General features: G+C 40.4%; 1 protein-coding gene across 4 annotated transcripts in view; it reads left to right on the forward strand.

The window, feature by feature from the left end:
- Nucleotides 1-20,114, forward strand: part of TP73 (tumor protein p73) — a 177,207-nt gene that overhangs the window by 69,208 nt on the left and 87,885 nt on the right. For all 4 annotated transcript variants that reach the window (XM_075604905.1, XM_075604904.1, XM_075604907.1 and 1 more), the window contains exon 3: nucleotides 393-516. In XM_075604905.1, the coding sequence (XP_075461020.1) occupies nucleotides 393-516 (124 nt within the window). The remainder of the gene's footprint in view (nucleotides 1-392; nucleotides 517-20,114) is intronic.

Consider the following 20,114-nt stretch of genomic DNA (forward strand, 5'->3'; position numbering starts at 1 on the left):
CTTGACATGTCTCTGGAGTGCTTCTATTAGCTTGTAAACTAGATGTCAACATGCCATGTTAGCTCTCATTGTAATATGTACCCATCACAATATCCTCTGTAATCCAAATGTTTACTCATTGGGCATTATGGTGGGCATAAATGTTTCTTAGAGAGTGGAAGTATTAGTTAATTTTCTAAAAGGATTAGTTCATTTTCTAAAAGGATATACTGTACTCTTACAATACTCAGTTTATGCATCTGTGTTTAACTTAGACTTATGTTACAGCATTCCTCTGAGAATCTAAATAAACTTATAGCAAAGTTTCTGGCCTGAAGAAATCCCTGTGGTGTAATGCCCTGTGTATCCACAAATTTGAAGTAATAACTTGAGTCATGCACTTCTTTCATCAGTGAACCGGACAGTACATATTTTGATCTGCCTCAGTCAAGTCATTCAAATAACACCGAAGTCTCCAACCGAACTGAGGTCAACATGGATGTATACCAAATGAGGAGCATGAATGAGTCAGTAATGGTAAGCATGGCCTATCCTGAATACATGTGGATTACCTTGGTACACAACATAAATGTCATTTTTATTTTTTGGCTGTTTTCTTAGTTCTCAATCCATTGAAAGTGTGTCTTTGCTAGATGCACTCGCACAATCATCTTTCTAGTAAACAGTGATTGCATGCGCTAAAGATTTTGTTTGATCGTTATAGACATACCGTATGTACCTAACTATTGTATACTGTAGTGTAGTGTCACTGCAGTATGGAAGTAAATATGCCATATGAAATATGTTGTACTAAGAAGGTTATTCAAATACAGTAGAATGTTTAACCTAACAAGTTTCATGCAAGCAGCAAACTAGTGATTTGGGTTTTAAATAAATGGGCCTTGGAGCAACAAATAATGATAGTACAGTTTAGTCTGGCTGGGAAAGGGGGTTGAACATTTGGCTCATTAGATGCTAATAATTGTCCCACCTTTCAATATATATCAAATAGTCCACGGTCCAGTTATTTTCTCAATTTATTCAGAGACAATAGAAAACATCTGTTACAGCATCATTTCAGTCAGTTGCATCATTCAGGCATATAGAATTTAGTTAGAGTGGAGAATCCTTATCTTGGTTATTCTTAGCTTGCTGTTAAATGATTCTGAATTCTATCAATCCAAATGCAATCCTTATACATTTCTCTTAGCCAGGCTCAACATAGCAATCACCTGTTTTTCTCAGTGTCAGCCCACAATGTTCTTAGTCAATCCTCAATGTCAGAACACCGTTTCTCTATCTAGCAATATTTACTCTGATCTAGAAGACCCTTTTTGTTCTGTCACTAAGTAACTACAGGTAATCCTATGTTCCCTATTTTTAAGAAATCTCTCTAGTGTATTGTCTTTCTAAGTATTTAAGTAACCTTTAATTCCAAACTCAAAACCATATACTATTCAACTCAGCAGACATTAAACATACCAAGTTTCTAAATCACATAATATATTTCTACACCTGCCTGTCTTCAGACTGATTTAACTTCTTATCTTTGTAGAGGCAGCTTATAATTTTCCAATATAATGTATAACTTAATACTAAATTACTTATTTTAACTAGTTACATGCTGAATATATATGTATATAGAGAATACTGTATAGCGTAATTAATATTTAGGCTTGAAATCATCTTCAGGGGTCAGCCCTTTTAGAGGTCTCTTTTGCAGTGAAATATCAGCTGTATAAATCCATAAATGTGCAAGATTTTCATTTCATTTTGTTGCACAAGGATATTGTCATATTTATCAGCAATAATTGTAGCATCTTTGCTTTACAAAATAGATTTAAGAAAATAGGCAATAAAAATACATTAGCTGCACAAAGCATACAAGCACATCACTGGAAAACGAATTGTCGCCCCAGAGAGTTTACAATGTAAGCGTTATGTTGGGAGACTTTAGTGCTAGAAGCACTAACCTCCCCTATATCAGGGCTTATAACATAATGTTACCTAAGGCTGCGCTTATAGTGCCATGCGATGGCGATGTGACTTTGCTCGAAAACAAAACAATTGACTCCGTCGCTAGCGCTTATAGTAAGCGCGACGGCAACAGAGCGACGTCGCGTCTGGAAAATTGGAAGCCGGGTCTATTTGATTTTTTAGAGATAGTCGCCACATGTGACTGTCTCTAAACCAATCAGAGCCCGCGGCTCGTCCCCTTTGGTGACGTCGCTGGCGACAGTCGCTGCAAAGCAAATTACAACGTCGGTCGCGTCGCCATCGCCAGCACTATAAGCGCAGCCTAATACAGTAACATTATTTCCCCTCAGGTTAACACATACCCACAAAGCAAATTATATGCGTTAGCTTGCAGTAACGTTATGTTAAATATATCCTAGCATTATTTACATCAAGCCTCTGATAAAAGAGCAGTAGTCATGAGTCCAGGCTATTAAAATGCTTCATTCAGAGGTTCATTTTTACATTTGTCTTGAAGGTGAGGAGGGAAGTTGTTTGGTGTATACCTAACATAAGAGAATTCCACAGGTAAGGCACACTGAGGTAGAAAGGGAGGGAGGAGAGAGCAGTGAAGGGAAGGAGAGTGCCCTGTGCCGAGCGTCGGAGGCGTGCATCACTATTGCGAGAAATGAAACCTGAGATATTGGGAGGGCCGAGGAAAGTAAAGCCTTAAAAGCAACGAGAACTTTGTCTCCTTTTTGATCATTTTTCTTTTTTATAATTGTACGTGCTTAATCACTTTCATTCACTGATGATACTTCTAGCCATACGCCATATATGCTACGGTATCGGGCATTGGCCACAGTCGTTTCGTAGCAGCCATTTGGCCACTGGACCCTTGGCCACATGTCCCCGCTCATCTGCGGTATCTGGGGGTGTGTAACTCTAACCCTTAACCCCTAAACCTAACCCTTAATCTACTTCCAGTGAACAAAACATCCGCAGTCAACTGTCCCTCCACGGCCTTGAGGAAGAGTCCCATTCCATATGTGCTCATACATGTCCTATTTCCATGTATGTTGCAGTTATGATGTGGGAGAATGCCAGTCACAGCTTACACTTTTGTCTTGTGATCAAATTATTTTTAAAATGTGAGAAATAATTTAAGACTGCAAAAAGCAACATGACAACATAAGAGGAACTAGGTCCAAGCATGAGCCATTTTGGCAAAAATATAAATGCTGAAATAATTCCATCACAAAAGATTCTGCTGAAACATGCGGAGCTGGCATCAACCACATAAAATGTGCACATCATTACACACAAAATAAACCTACTTTTTAATTTGACTCGGTAGAAACATGCTGGGTGTTGAAAGCAAATACTGAAATACAGTGTGTAACATTTTATAGAGTTTCCCAAAACGTGCCGCCTTTGTAGAAAAGATAATAAAAGAGCCCATATATTTCTTATGAGATAATCTGGTTGAGTCACAATCTGATTTTTTAATTGATTACTGTCCACGGGAATTCATTTTTGTCAGAGCACGCTTTTGTACAAAATCATAACATCTTGAACCCAAGAATGGAATAATAATTGTAAGCAAGGTGTTCTTGTACGTCTGTTAACAACTAGGTTGCCAAGTAAATGTGGTGGAAACCTATCCATGACAATTGTATCATCTAAAAACCCAAGACCATAATCCCGTGTGGTTTACCAGTTTGGGCAACTGTTTCAAAACAATTATATTTGCTACAATATTATTCCTAATGTGACTGTTTAAAAACACAGTTGTGCAGTGGTCCTGACTATGCATTTCACATGAGACCACCCTAAGCTTGGAGGGGGACATTTCCTGGTGGCACCAACGTGTTGCAGTATTCCTCACATCAAACTAAGATGTTGACCAGGTTTCTTATTGTGATTGACTCTTACTGAGTCTGGTCTAGTAGCAAAGAATAGGATCTCAAGGGCAGTAATGTATGTTTCAAGTACTAAGATACTTAATGATTGAGTCAATTGAGACAGTATTAACTATGCTGACAAATGATAATTCTCTAGATCATGAGAAATACAGTGAAATCATCTAGCTGGACTGAGAATAATGGGTTATTAGAAGTTGCAAATAGGTTCTCAGAGGAAATGTAGCAATTCATGAATGTACATAACAACTTTTATTTCTAGGGTTGTATTGTATTGTATGTCTTTAGCGCTTCACAGTAGTAATAAATGTTTTAATCATATAAATAACAAATAATATAAATAACAGGTCATGGGAATAAGTGCTTCAGACATAAAAGTAACATTAAGGAAGAGGAGTCCCTGCTCCAAGGAGCTTACAATCTAATTGGTAGGTAGGGGAACGTACAGAGACAGTAGGAAGGAATTCTAGTAAGTGCGTCTGCAGGGGGCTAAGCTTTATGTACCATGTGCCCAGGATTATCCACAGTGCTATTCATATGCTTCTTTAAGCAAATGTGTCTTAAGGTGGGTCTTAAAGGTTGATAGAGAGGGTGCTAGTCGGGTATTGAAGGGAAGGGCATTCCAGAGGTGCGGGACAGTCAGTGAGAAAGGTTTAAGGCGGGAGAGGGCTTTAGATACATGGGGGTAGAAAGAAGACATACTTGAGAAGAACGCAAGAGTCGGGATGGTGCATAGCGAGAAATTAGGGCTGAGATGTAAGGAGGGGCAGAAGAGTGTAAAGCTTTAAAAGTGAGGAGGAGAATTGAGTGTGAGATGCGGGATTTGATCGGAAGCCAGGAGGGGGATTTCATGAGGGGAGATGCTGAGACAGATTTAGGAAAGAGTAGAGTGATTCTGGCAGCAGCGTTTAGGATAGATTGTAAGGGAGACAGGTGAGAGGCAGGGAGGCCGGACAGCAGGAGGTTGCAGTAATCGAGATGGGAGAGAATGAGAGCCTGAGTCAGAGTTTTAGCAGTCGTGTAACAGAGGAAAGGGCGTATCTTTGTAATATTGCGGAGGAAAAAGCGTCAAGTTTTAGAAACGTTTTGAATGTGAGAGGAAAATGTGAGAGAGGAATCGAGTGTGACCCCTAGGCAGCGTGCGTGGGCTACTGGGTGAATGATCGTATTTCCAACAGTAATGTGGAAGGCGGTAGTAGGGTCAGGTTTGCTGTACAGGGTTGCTGTAAATGAGCTATATAATTCAGACCATTTGCTTACAACCTTTAGAAAAAGGGGAATGTATATCTTAAAGCAGCAATCCATGAAGCTTGTATTTATTTATTTCATAACCAGTGTCTCCATGAGCTGAACCTTGCCTTTTCTGTAATGGAGACTCCCAGTTCCCAACATACTGTATTTAAAGATTTAGTTTCAGAGTATGTTTCTTGTTCAGGGGGGAACAATATGGCCTCCAGATAGCCTTATTCTGTCAGGCCATTAGAAAAGCTGCTGGCGGCTTTATATTGAGAGAACCCAAAAAACATCTAAAAAAAATTTTAATCTGGGGGGCAAAATATTAAAAGTGCATTTTTAGCTTCAGGGAACACTCAAGTTCATGTTCATTAAAAATGTGGGGGGGGGGGGGCTTTGCTTTAAAGCAAATGTCTCAGTGGCATCGCTGTACTAGAGGTACTGTGTGGTGACAAATCGAGGAGGCACAAAATTGACAGGGTAATAAGTACTTATACCAAGTGAATATCATTAATCCAACTGATATATTAAATGGACGTGTTGTTTTAAATAAATATGGCCAAGATTGTGAAGGTAACTATGACAGGAGATAACTGAAGATGGTATAACCTGCTAACACAGACATTTGTCTAACACGTGGACCTAGAATCTCAAAGATTTATTATTGACTTAATGTAGGCGTTAACCTAAGTTAGCGCCCCGTTAAGTGCTAATGTGCATCTTCAGAGCTCATTAACGCACTGTTAAGTGCTGGTTTAGTCCGGCAGCAGCATTGCGTTAAAGGAGCATTTTGTGCCAACTCTCCGCCATTCCCTCTAGGTGGGAAGCAGGGAGCCTTTGAAGCGGAACGTTGTTATTTGCAGCTCCGGGAACCCCTTGCTTCCTTAGATACTCGCCTCCGTAGGTGCCCAGGTTCTTCATGCAGGTTTAAAGGTCTTCCACAACACAGGACTGAAGGAAGCTGCGATGGATGATATTGGGAATTTCTATGGGCCGGCATCACGCGGGACCTTTAAACTACCATATTGTTCACCCTTGAAGGCATAGTACCCACCTTCGGAGGAATGAATCTCAGGAATCAGGAGGTTCCCCGAACTAAAATGAACATGGGGATTAGCACCGGAGAGCCCCCGCTTCAAACCTAGTAAAAAAAAAAAAACCTTAGGCGAGCCACATTTTTAAGAATAAAGGCGATTGGTGGTAATGATCTGCAAACATGTTCCTTCGTACAATTTCTATCCGCAGGGATGTTACGAGATGCTAGTTAAGTCATATCTAAATGTAGTGTTATTCCCATCCAGACCCTGAGATACGAGAGAGACTCTTCTTTGCGACAGTCCAAAGTTACCTATATACCTCCACAAACACACCTTTAAACAATATGTGGAGAAACACTTGTGCACGAAAAGGAACACCTGAGATACTTGGAGAATATGCTAATTTAAGTAATTTAAATACACATTGCATGCCCATATTAACATATATCTCTGGTGTTCCTTTTTGTGCTCAGGTGTCTTTCCACGAGTTGTATAAAGGTGTGTTTGGGGGAGGTACTATATATAAGTAACTTAGAGACAGTAGAGGCCTCTCTCCCCCTCCTCTCTCCATTTCCCCCTCCATCTCTTTCTCTCTTTGCCCTCCCCTTTCTTTCTCTCCTCCTTCTCTCCCTTTCTCTCTCTATCTCTTTCCCTCTCCCTTCCTCCCCATAGCTACCTATTCCCTTCTCCCCTCTCTGCTTCTCCTTTAGATGAGAGATATTTTAAGTGAGTCATATCATTTCAAGCTAACGCAAGGTAGTGTTGTACAAAATGGTCGTTGTTTTTTAATATACCATATTTGCCTGATTATAGGATGACCCGGCATTTAAGGCTATGCCCTAATTTCAGTAGTAGATGGAAAGAAAAAAGTTTACATACACACACACTGTGTCTTTCTCAGTCTGTGTCTCTCTCTATGTCTCTCTGTCTCTATATCTCTCCCTGTATCTGTGTTTTGCTGTTTCTGTATCTGTCCCTGTGTCTCTCTGTATGTCTCTGTGTCTGTCTCTCTCGGTTTGAGCTTTTTGCCACATGCAACATGGCTGCTTCAGGCCCCCAAGGTGGAGCTTCCTTCATTTTACCCTTCTACCTCATGCATCCGACTGCTGATTGGCTCGCAAAGTGGGTGGGCCCAATTATAAGACGAGCATGTACTTTTCAACATAACTTTATTGATAAAACATTGCCTTAGAATTGGGCAAAAATTGAATTTACGTTTGTGGATAGGCGTTAAACTAAAGGGAATATAAAATATGAGTTAACAGACCTTTGTTGATCTGGGTCTAGTCAGATAGCTTTACTGTGGGTTGTTATTGATGCAAAGAATAGGAAGAAATGATAGAAAGCTAAACAGAATTTGATACATTCATGATCATTTCTGTATTGAGTAACTTATTCCTTTCTACTCTAATCTCTCTATATAAAAAACACGTGCTGAGAATAAGCAGGACAAATTATCATCAATTAAACCAACAATTTTGGAGCTTGAAACGCACTCCTAAAGACTCTACCAGCTCAAACCATCTTTTTTTCTAGGTCCAATTATTCATGAAAGTAAATGTCCTAATAGGATGCCATTTGAGAACCCAGCATTATTATAACATTTTAGGGATATCCTAACATAGGGGATTTAATGATAGGATGTTAAGTTTTTCTGCTGACCTTAGCAGTTTCCCTCTTCAGCACATACAAGATGCATCATTGTGCATAGTGTTTGGTCCTATGTCCCTTATTCTATAAGCTGCGATAGCGCTGGACCAGCCAAGCAAACGTTGACATTTTTATTCCATTTATATGTATATTTACCTTGGTACATTACCTCCTTATTCACATTTTCGTCTAGTTTGCAGGCAGTGTACGTTTTGCAGAGAATTTTGTAAAACATTTTACCAATGTAAATATGACATTTAAAACTCCACTAGCGTCATCTTACCATATTTACGAACACTTTTATTTAAATATAAGTGGGTGCCTGATTTTTGTAATCGTGCATCTATCACCCAGATACGTCTCCTTAAACTTGTCAATGGTTAATTTTCTTTGTTTTTATAAAGTAGATTAGAATTTGAGCCAAAAGAGAACATATTCTTATTTTGTTAACCAAACTTATTAAACAAATAGATATCTGCACAAAAACAAGTACAAGAAAAAACGCTCCAAGAACATAGCGCAACAGGTTTAATGGTTAAAAGCGAGATTGAAGAAATACGGTTTAAACTCACAATCTGTAATCTTAATTGTAAGCCTTAAATGAAATGGTCCATGTCTGTTGAGTCCGTGAACTGTTAGCGCTGGCTTCCAGACAGCATTTGCTTTGGTGTATGCTCTGGCACATTCGCCCTTAGGAATCACTAGAGGGGGCTGGTAGGTATCGCGAGGCTACGTGCGTGATGTCACAGATCTCATCCAGATCCAAGATGATACCCAACGCGTTTCTTTGTCCCTATGACTGTTTTCTCAGGGGAAAACGAGAGAAAGATCTATTTAACAAATACAAACCAGTGCCTCAAAAAAGTCCAATAAATGCAAATATAAGGTAATATGAAACCTTATTACAGAAGTCCATCTGGAACTGTAATTTTCGGGGAGCCACGCCGCCTTCGTCGCGCTACCCGCTCCGGTAGCCAGCACTCTCCCGACACCCGCTCCTGCCTCCGTGGGTCCCGCCGATCCCTCCGGCACGCGCATACCCGCTCCAGCCCCTTAATGCTGTCCCTTCGCGAGGACGGTGGGCACGCGCAACTCACGCACGCAGGTGCACACAGGCACGTGCACAGTACACACAGGCTCCCTCCCAGGCAGCTCACCTGAGCCTTGTTACCCTGCCTCCTATCGCAGCCTCGCTTCGCACACACCTCCAAGCTGCAGTTTTCCTATTGGACGCTCTCACCTACATATACTCAGCTGTGCCACTAGCACTTTGGCTGAGCATAGTTCTAGTTGCGTTGAACTCACCTCTTCTCTGCCTCCACAGTCTTGTCCTGTCTTGCCTTGCTGCTTCTTCCTGTGTACCGACCCGGCTTTCCACGACCATCCGCTCTCCTCCAAACTTGACCTCGGCATCCAGACAAACGACCATTCTGCTCTCTCCTTCTCTGACCTCGGCAAACGGACCACGACGACTCTACTCTCTCCAATCCCGGACACGGCTAATAGTACCTGCAATGTTCCGTACCTCTCCTCCTCTGACCCTGGCAAGTATAAAGATGACCCGTACCTCTCCAACCCCAACCCGGCTATTCCGACTTACTCTACACTCCAGACGCGCCCCCATGGCTGTGGGTGGCGTAATATCCTTTCCCACCTCAGCACCATGGTCCCAACTTGTTTGTGGTGAGCACATCGTGAAATAATCAGTTAAGCTAATTGTTAAAATATAAAAGAGACAATGTCTGTCTAAAAATACATAAGTTGCGTCGCGCTGCTGATCCGGTTTACTGGGATGCTGGGCCCAGAAGAGTGAGATTCTCCCCCGACGTCTGTTCCTGCACTTGAGCTCGGTACACGGAGCACACAGACGGCATCGGATCGCCTTCACAGACGTTCCCCTGCAACGGAGGAGCCACTAGGAGTCATCTGACACTGTTTGGATGTGCCTTTTTAACTCCTATTTGTTAACTCCTATTTGTTGTGAGTAGGATTCTGTTTTTTGTAACCAGATCAGCAGCGTGACGCAACTCATGTATTTTTAGACAGACATTGTCTCTTTTATATTTTTTATAAATTAGCTTAACTGTTTATTTCAGCAGTGTTTTGATTGTTCATTGTTTGTTAGTGTGTTAGTCTTGTCCTGGCCCAGTTTTTGTCATGTTGTTTATGGAGCAGTACACACTATGATTGATTGTCCCTTGTGTTTAATCCCACATGTCCTGAGGAAACTTCTTTGTGGATTATTCAAGTGGATCCAGGTGTTCCAGATTGGATTTCTGTAATAAGGTTTCATATTACCTTATATTTGCATTTATTGGACTTTTTTGAGGCGCTGGCTGTATTTGTTATATGTATGTTTCCCTGATCTTGTTGGGTCAGATTTTATCAGGCAGCCTTGCTTATATGTATAAGTACTCTGTACACTTTTTAATAATAATTAGTCACTAGTGGATATCACACATTTTGTTTTTAAGCAGTAGTGCTTCCAGCACTTTCCTTTTTGTCGAGAGACAGATCTACTCCACTATACAGTAAGAAGCCTCTCGCTGCCATAGCTACCGCAACAAATCTCCCACATAAACCTAATTACTACTGCTATGATCAAAACCATATACAGGGATACCCCGGTTTAAGGAGACTCACTTTAAGTACACTCGCGAGTAAGGACATATCGCCCAATAGGCAAACGGCAGCTCACGCATGCGCCTGTCAGCACGTTCTGCACAGCAATACCGGCTCCCTACCTGTACCGAAGCTGTGCGCAAGCGGGGAGACTATAGAGCCTGTTACAAATGCCTTATTTACATCAGTTATTCACGTATATGATGATTGCAGTACAGTACATGCATCGATAAGTGGGAAAAAGGTAGTGCTTCACTTTAAGTACATTTTCACTTTACATACATGCTCCGGTCCCATTGCGTACGTTAATGCGGGGTATGCCTGTAGTGAAATACAGGCATACCCCGCTTTAAGTACACTCACTTTAAGTACACTCGCGAGTAAGTACATATCGCCCAATAGGCAAACGGCAGTTCACGCATGCGCCTGTCAGCACGTCCTGAACAGCAATACCGGCTCCCTACCTGTACTGAAGCTGTGCGCAAGCGGGGAGACTATAGAGCCTTTTACACATGCGTTATTTACATCAGTTATGCACGTATATAACGATTGCAGTACAGTACATGCATCGATAAGTGGGAAAAGGTAGTGCTTCACTTTAAGTACATTTTCGCTTTACATACATGCTCCGGTCCCATTGCGTACGTTAATGCGGGGTATGCCTGTATCTATGTGTTCAGCTTTATGCATATCCATACTCAATACAAACAATACAGGTCACTTAATAAAAATACAAATCACATATATATATTTTGTATGTGCATACATTTTATCATTATAATTTAAAAATACAGACCTGAGTTGGCAACCTCTAAATTCCCATCCACTCAACCTCTGTGAGCAGAAAACTGACACTAAAAATAATGGCACATCGGCATATGTGCACGCGCAGGGCTGTTCACTGTGACCGCATACACTTATCTCTCACGGAGAGTAGCTGCGTTCCCCTGCTCTGCATTATCTACAGCTCTAAGTACTATGTACTAAGTAATATGACCCAATGGTCTCACAGAGCTCTGCTATAAGGGTGGGGGGGGATATTTTGGAAGTACCTTTGTACTTGTACTTTCATTGAGGAGTTTATACACCCCCGACTCTCTAACCTGCGGGTCTCTGCTCTATGGGCTCAGCACGAGCTGGCAATACTTTACCTGTCATTAGCTATTCTGAGCCGGGCATTGTCCCTATTTTTCTACCAATAGAGAACTAATTATATTTATGGTATTAGTATATCAGCTACTCGTGGTCAATCAGGGGCACAAATATTTCAGCAGGATTCATATGGAAGAGTTGTTACTTACTTTGGGGGTTTAGTACAATCACCCCCTGAGGTGCCTTAATTCTTACCCTTGGTTAGTGAATTGATTGATTATGGTCACAGGCTCCTTTCACATCGCAGCATCATATTTCTTCAACCATATACATTGTGAATTACTCAGTTGCGGTCTCCTTTGTTTTTACATGGGGTTCCAATCAGTGCCTATTAAATGTGTCTACTAATCAAGAGCTCTAGTGTCTACATCAATCTGTACTATTAGATCCCTGCTTTACTGGATCATGTGCTCTTTCTTACTCACATTTGCAACAATTGGTCACAGCCTCAGCATCTACAAGCCAATCTACACAAGTCAATTAAGAGTGTTCAGTGTTTGCATCAATCTACATTCTCAGATCTATGCTCAAACGCACCGGAACTCTGGTTTAGTGCTGTTACTTACCTACGTCTGCATGAATTGGTGACAGCCTCCTTTCATAAGGAGTTCTGTCTCTACAAGCTAATCAGCAATCTGGCTATATTTAGGTGTGAACAGCGATCTCCTACTTAGATCTCTGCTCCCACCATTTTTAATACTGCCTAATTAACCTCTATTTATAAGGGGGTAATATCCTGGTGGCTAGTACTAAGAAAGCTTACCATACTACTAATTAGTTTTAGGCACTCTACTTGTTTTATATTGCCCACTCCATCCTAATTTTGTGATAATACAGTTGTATTTAAGGTCTCAACATAGGATAACCAGTATATAACTATATACTTTACGGTCCATTATCCATAGTGTAATTACTCCTACTGGATATAATGCGTAATTTAATATGTTGTTAATGCCCATTATTTTATCCTTGGTTCAATTACATTTATTTGAAATTTATAAGAAATCATCCAGCCTGGTGATAGTGTGCTACTAACTGGGTTCTTTCTCTCTCCTAGTTTGTCTTTTTATACTCACACAGCTAGCACTAACACCAGTTAATCAGCTGATGTGAGGGTTCCTGTCTAGTTTATCAGTAAAAATAATGTACTGTACATGCAAATTCAGGGGATCAGAGAAACGCAAAGTGACTCTGTTAAAAAAAAACTGTCTGTAACTGTCCAATTCATATGTACAATTCATTATTAAACAAGCATGACTTTCTTCTTATAAATGAATGCACTGCAAGCCGAATTTCAATGTTAATTGCAATAAGGAAGAAGCATGTCATATATTATTATATATTTATTTATAAAATGTTTTTCCAGGAAGTAATACATTGAGTGTTACCTCTCATTTTCAAGTATGTTCTGGCCACAGAGTTAGTTGCATTTCATAGGTTAATATGTAAATAACTAATATGTTTGAACAGAAACAAATGATAATTAATTTTGCCAAACATTCCTTCTAAAATCGAAACCCCCTCCCCAACTAATCAAGAGTCTGCATGTCTCCTGGATTGTAACCAGATCTTTCCCTCTCATTTCTTGGCTTTCCCTCTTCTTGGACGCTTTGTTTACACTAGTGGCATAAGTAAGACAGAAGGATCAGGTGGAGAGTTGACTGCTAATTATAGACCAAGCCAAGCCTTTGATTCCAGTTCTTTGCACACTCTCAACTGTGACATACTGACTGTGACTACACAGCAAGGTTATTCGTCTCAATTATTTAAGTCACTTGGAGGGTTGGTTTATCAGAAGGATTTATTTCAACTTGATGGCAATATACTTTTATATTTAGCAGGTTTTATATGGGTGAGTTGTAGTACTAACAATTCTCATACATATGTTGTTGGTGACAATTGACACACATTTAAATGTTTACTCCATGTTTTTTTTTTGTGTCTTTTATTTTTTGTTTGTTTACAAATAGATAACATGTTAAAATTTTGATAAGAATATTTTTATTCCACGTTTGAAATTTCTGAATATGCAATGTTTTATTTGATATGGAAAAATTCAATAAAAATTTGAAGTTGAAAAAAATAAATATTTACTCCATGTTATGTAGCAAATTACACCGTCTTGATATGTAACCCCCAAAACTCTTCAGAGAAATCCCTAAGGCCTGCAATATAGTGCTCGTGTGTGCGCTACGTGTGCGCATCAATGATAATTGTCTATGTGAGCCTGACGTTGCTATAGTTGAGACGCGCGCGCACGGCCGTGAGCGTTGGCGCGGCAGATCTGAGGAAATACAAGAAATTTGTATTTTCTCGCTGTTGCAGCGCCACGTGACACTGTGTGCCAATCACAGTGCAGCCTAACGCTGTGACGTCATAGCCATGCCTCCTAGCCGAGCGCGTCACCACTTGCCCTATAGACACTAAGCGCTGTGCACGCGCCCCAGCGTGTACTATATTACAAGCCTAAAGCGTTAACTTGCTACAAATGTTCTTTAGGGAGATGTAATCCTACAAGGAACAAGTTGGGCGAGTTTATGGCAATGGAAACAGTTTATAGCAATAGCTAATATACTCATGCAAACAGATTTTTAAAAGTATTTGAAGATTTTAGGAGACTAAAATAACTAGAAAAATAAATAACACGTAAATAATTACCACAATTCTTCTTTATGTTTATGGGCGACATTCAGTGTGTATATAAGCAACACAGCTAAAAACAATTGGTAGCAGTTGGCTGAATAAGACAGTGTTGGCCTTTCTCTTGCCCAACCTGCAATATAATGCCAGTATTAAGGAGAGTAGAGTGCCAGAATGGTGGACAGGGTTTTTCTTCAGTTAGAAATAAGGCTGAGAAAGGTTTGAATAAATGTTTGCATCGATCTACATTCTCAGATCTATGCCCAAACACACCGGAACTCTGGTTTAGTGCTGTTACTTACCTACATCTGCATTCATTGGCGACAGCCTCCTTTCATCTAAGGAGTTCCATCTCCACACCTAATATAGCCAGATTGCTGATTAGCTTGTAAACAGCGATCTCCTACTTAGTGTAACGATACGCTAACCACAAACAAGGCGTGACCGCGAGGCCGAGGTGGGGATTTGATAAACGCCAATCCACAGCCGCGAGGGCACGTCTGGAGTGTAGATAAGTCGAGGTAGCCGGGTCGGGGTAGGAGAGGTCAGGATGGTCAGTGATACTTGCCGAGGTCTGGATTGGAGAGGTACGGATCATTGCAGGTACTTTAGCCAAGGTCGGAATTGGAGAGGTGCAGATCGTTGCAGGTACTTTAGCCAAGGTTGGGATTGGAGAGGTGCGGATCGTCGTGGGTAAGCCGGGGTCAGGAGCGGAGAGATACGGATCGTCGTTGGTAAGCCGGGTCAGGAGCGGAGAAGTGCGGAATCCAAAGAACAAGCAAGGTCAGGCAACACAGGACAAGACAGGCAAGGCTCAGACAGGAGGCAGGACTGCAGTGAACACAGCGCAAAAAAACAAGGTTATGCTCAGCCAATGGGCCAGAGGGTAGGCTGAGCATATATAGGAAGAACAGACCAATGAGGAAGAAGCATACTCCCTAGTATGCATGGCTGTGGTTGGCTGATGGAGACAAGGCAGGTGAATCCATTTACACAGCGGAACGGAGGAGACTCTGCGCGTGTGCGCGTGTGCCGCGAATATGGGGTGTGCGCTGCACGACGGTGATATCACCGTGCGAGCGAAGCCTGGAGGTGGGACCAGTGGGAAAGGTATTTAGTCCGAGTGAGATCCGCGCGCGCCCCTAGAAGGTACGCTGGTAATGGCTGGCTGGTCTGCGAGATGTGCTGCAGGAGGCAGCAGAGGCAGGACACCCAATCGCCGGTCTGGGTAAGCTGGTAGCGCGTCGGAAGGGGCGCGGATGATGGATCCTTACACAGATCTCTGCTCCCACCATTTTTGATACTGCCTAATTAACCCCTATTTATAAGGGGGTAATATCTTGGTGGCTTCTAGTACTGGCAAAGCTTACCTTACTACTAATTAGTTTTAGGCACTCTACTTACAGTGTTTTATATTGCTCAGCCCACCCTAATTTTGAGATAATACCCTTGTATTTATGGTCTCAACATAGTATATAACTATATACTTTATCCGGCACGGTTCATTATTTGGAGTGTAATTGCTCCTACTTGATATAATGTGTCATTTACAATGTTGTTAATGCCCATCATTTTATCCTTGGTTCAATTAAATTTATTTGAAATGTATCAGAAATCATCCAGCCTGGTGATAGAGTGCTACTAACTGGGTTCTTTCTCTTTCCTAGTTTGTCTACTTATACTCACACAGCTACTGTAGCACCAACACCAGTTACATCAGATGATGTATTTATGTATATATAAAACCAGAGATCCTGCTGTAACTCGTTAAATGGATGTAAAACCTGGGCTGGAATCGATATTTCCCCATAATGACAAACATAGACTTTAGCCTATCAAATACATCTATTAATTAGTTGAGTTTTAAATTCCATTTTTTTTACTCAAAACAATTTCCACCCTATGAAACACCCCTCCCCACCCTCCCCTTACCCTTCCATGAACCAGCTGTAAGACTGGGCCTGCTCTAGACTGTAAGCTCTCACTCGCAGGGCCCTCATTACCTCTCTGTCCCACTTATATGTAACTGTTTATGTAATATACATAACTCTGTACCCCATTGCACTGCGCTGCGCAATATGCTGGCGCTTTACAAATAAATGATGATGATGATGATGATGATAATAACTTCCCATGTAAATAAACTGCAAGCATGAAAGTCAAGATCGGTGTAACCACAAAGTATGATGTGTGATGTAACATTTCTGCATTTGAGATGTTCAAGTGCTGATACCAGTAATCATATTGGGGAACTCAATCTCTGCCTGTTATATTTAAATTGAATGATTTGATCTGCTAATTGTGTATTGGGGATTATTGATACTTTATTAAACCCTCAGTTAACCTGAATTCCAGAATATCTTCAAAACGCCTATCTTTTCCAATCTTCTAATACAACAGTTACGTGTTTTATCATGAGCACCAGGTTGTATTCATTAGCCTTCTTTTTTAAATGTATTTATTTTGTTTTGGATTTCAGCAAAAAAAAGTCATCCAATAATCAATAAAAGAGAAACAGAGAGCCTTCTGTGTGTAATTCAATTAACCTGTTTTTTCTTATCTCTAAATTGGACTGTGGTAATTCATTATTTTTATGTTGTTTTGTTGATGATCAGTTAAAATATATATTAGTATACAGTATAATATATAATAGATATTATTTAAAAAAAATAATGTCAAATGCTATTGTTCTTGTTTTGTAAATCATATTTGTTGATATTGCTTCTTGTAATTATGATGAGTGTTCTTTGATGATAAAACTGTTATTCGGCACATTAAGTCCCGGATGCACTACCGGATGATAAGCTTTAGCGCGCCTTAAGTCCTATTCATTTGAATGAGTTTTACAGCGTGCTAAAACTTTTAGTGTACCTGGGCCTAAGAGTTTTGAACAAATGCTGTAACGTGCATTTCTTTCAAATGAACTGTCAAGAAATTGTTCTAGTGATGTTGTTTGCAAGTTAAAAGTTATGAACCTGTGCCTTGTATCCATGGCAACATTTGGTATTCTTCTGAAATTGGCTCAATTACACCATAAATGTTTTCACAAATCAACAATGGTAGAAAGAGAAAACCCGGGCGCTACCTCTGTATATGGGGACAATGGTAGAAAGAGAAAACCCGGGCGCTACCTCTGTATATGGGGACAATGGTAGAAAGAGAAAACCCGGGCGCCACCTCCTTTTCTTGTTTCCCTCACAAATCAACAATATATGAATAAATAGAGAATATATTATCATTATCAGTACAAATTAATACAAATGTTTATATATATATATATATATATATATATATATATATATATATATATATATATACTGTATATATATATATATATATATATATACTTAGTTAAGTTATATATATATATTTATATATATATATAACCTTTTAGTTATATATATATATTTATATATATATATAACCTTTTAGTTGGGGTTTTAATGCTATCTACGTAGATAATTTGCTTTTGCGTCGAGGCTATAGTTAGCCAAACAAATGTGCATATAATCATTATAAAATATCTCTGCTGTTTTGCACACATTAAAGGGTTGCTGCAATATGTATACAGTAATTGGAGATTCTATTTTGTATACAGTAATCCAGGGGTGAGCAAACTTTTTATGCCGAGCCCCCCTTTTTATCCATGAAATTTCTCGGGCCCCCCCTGCCTGATGTAATCAAAATCACATTAAAAAAAACCTTTATTAACGGTATACAATGTAAATACAAATATGTCTAAGGCCGCGCATATAGTGCCCGCGATGGCGACGCTAGCGAAAGTTGTATTTCGCTTTGCGGCGGCGGCGTGGGCGACCAGGCCATTGATTGGTTCAGGGGCTGTCACATGAAAAATCAAATATTGCCGGCTTCAAAAAATTGCGTCACCACGTCACGCTTACTATAAGCGCACGAGGCGGCGGCGACAATGCATTTGTTTTCGGGCGACGTCGCGTCGCCGGCACTATAAGCGCAGCCTAAATACTTACATACTTCAACAGCTCGCTCTTGCAAAATTAGGCTGCGTCCACGCTGCCGCGGAGAGCGGTGACATCACCAACTCTCCAAGCATGAGCACAGGGTGTCCTGCATAATTTTGCAATCACGAGCGGGGAAGTGTTTACACTTTTTTTATTATTATTTCTGTACATTCATAGTCTGATTGATATAGTGGCAGCCTACCCTTTAACTTGCAGAGGATCGCAGCGAAGCAGGTTGCCAGCGGAGGAAAGCAGGAACACAGCAGACACCGTAAGGAGGGCACAGCCAACAGGCACAGCACACACACACACAATCACAACACACACAACCAACACACACCCACAACCAACACACACAACACCCACACACACTCACAGACAACCAACAGGCACAGTACACACACCACACACCACACCACACACACCACACACTCAATCACAACATACACACACTGCCGTATATATATATATATATATATATATATATATATATATATATATATATATATATATACACACACATACATACATACATACATACACACACACACACACACACACACATACACACACACACACACATAATCACAACCAACACTCAATCACAACACCCACACACACTCACAGACAACCAACAGGCACAGCACACACACACACCACACACTCACTCACAACATACACACACTGCCGTATATATATATATATATTTATATACATATATATATATATATATATATATATATACACATACATACACACATACACACACAAATATACATATATACACATACACGCACACATATACATACACACACACAAATATACATATATACACACACACACACACAAATATACATATATACACACACACAAATATACATATATACACACAAATATATATATATATACACACACAAATATACACACACACAAATATACATATATACACACAAATATATATATATATATATATATATATATATATATATATATATATATATATATATATATATATATATATATACAGTGGTTGACAAATCACCAAAAAATCTACTCGCCACCTAGTACCAAACGTGTGCTGCTTGGGCCAATATTTACTCGCCCGGGGGTTAAATCCACTCGCCCGGGGCGAGCAAATGTATAGGTTTGTCGAACACTGTATATATATATATATACACACACACACACATATATACACACACACACACACACACACACACACACACACACACACACACAAATATACATATATACACACACACACACACACACAAATATACATACAGGCATACCCCGCATTAACGTACGCAATGGGACCGGAGCATGTATGTAAAGTGAAAATGTACTTAAAGTGAAGCACTACCTTTTCCCCACTTATCGATGCATGTACTGTACTGCAATCGTCATATACGTGCATAACTGATGTAAATAACACATGTGTAACAGGCTCTATAGTCTCCCTGCTTGCGCACAGCTTCGGTGCAGGTAGGGAGCCGGTATTGCTGTTCAGGACGTGCTGACAGGCGCATGCGTGAGCTGCCGTTTGCCTATTGGGCGATATGTTCTTACTCGCGAGTGTACTTAAAGTGAGTGTCCTTAAACCGGGGTATGCCTGTATATACACACACACACACACACACAAATATACATATATACACACACACACAAATATACATATATACACACACACACACAAATATACATATATACACACACACACACACACACACACAAATATACATATACATATATACACACACACAAATATACATATACATATACACACACACACACACACGGTAGGTGGGTGGGGGGAGGGAGTTACTAAGCCTGCTCAGGTCCCCCCATTTGCTGCAGAAAACGGGCGGGTAACAGACAGGAGGAGGAGGGTTTGTCTGTGTGCAGGGAAGGCCCCGCAGCAAGGCCCCGCCCCCTCTGCAGGC

This window comes from Ascaphus truei, chromosome 6, assembly GCF_040206685.1.
Source record: "Ascaphus truei isolate aAscTru1 chromosome 6, aAscTru1.hap1, whole genome shotgun sequence".
Lineage (NCBI taxonomy): Eukaryota > Metazoa > Chordata > Amphibia > Anura > Ascaphidae > Ascaphus > Ascaphus truei.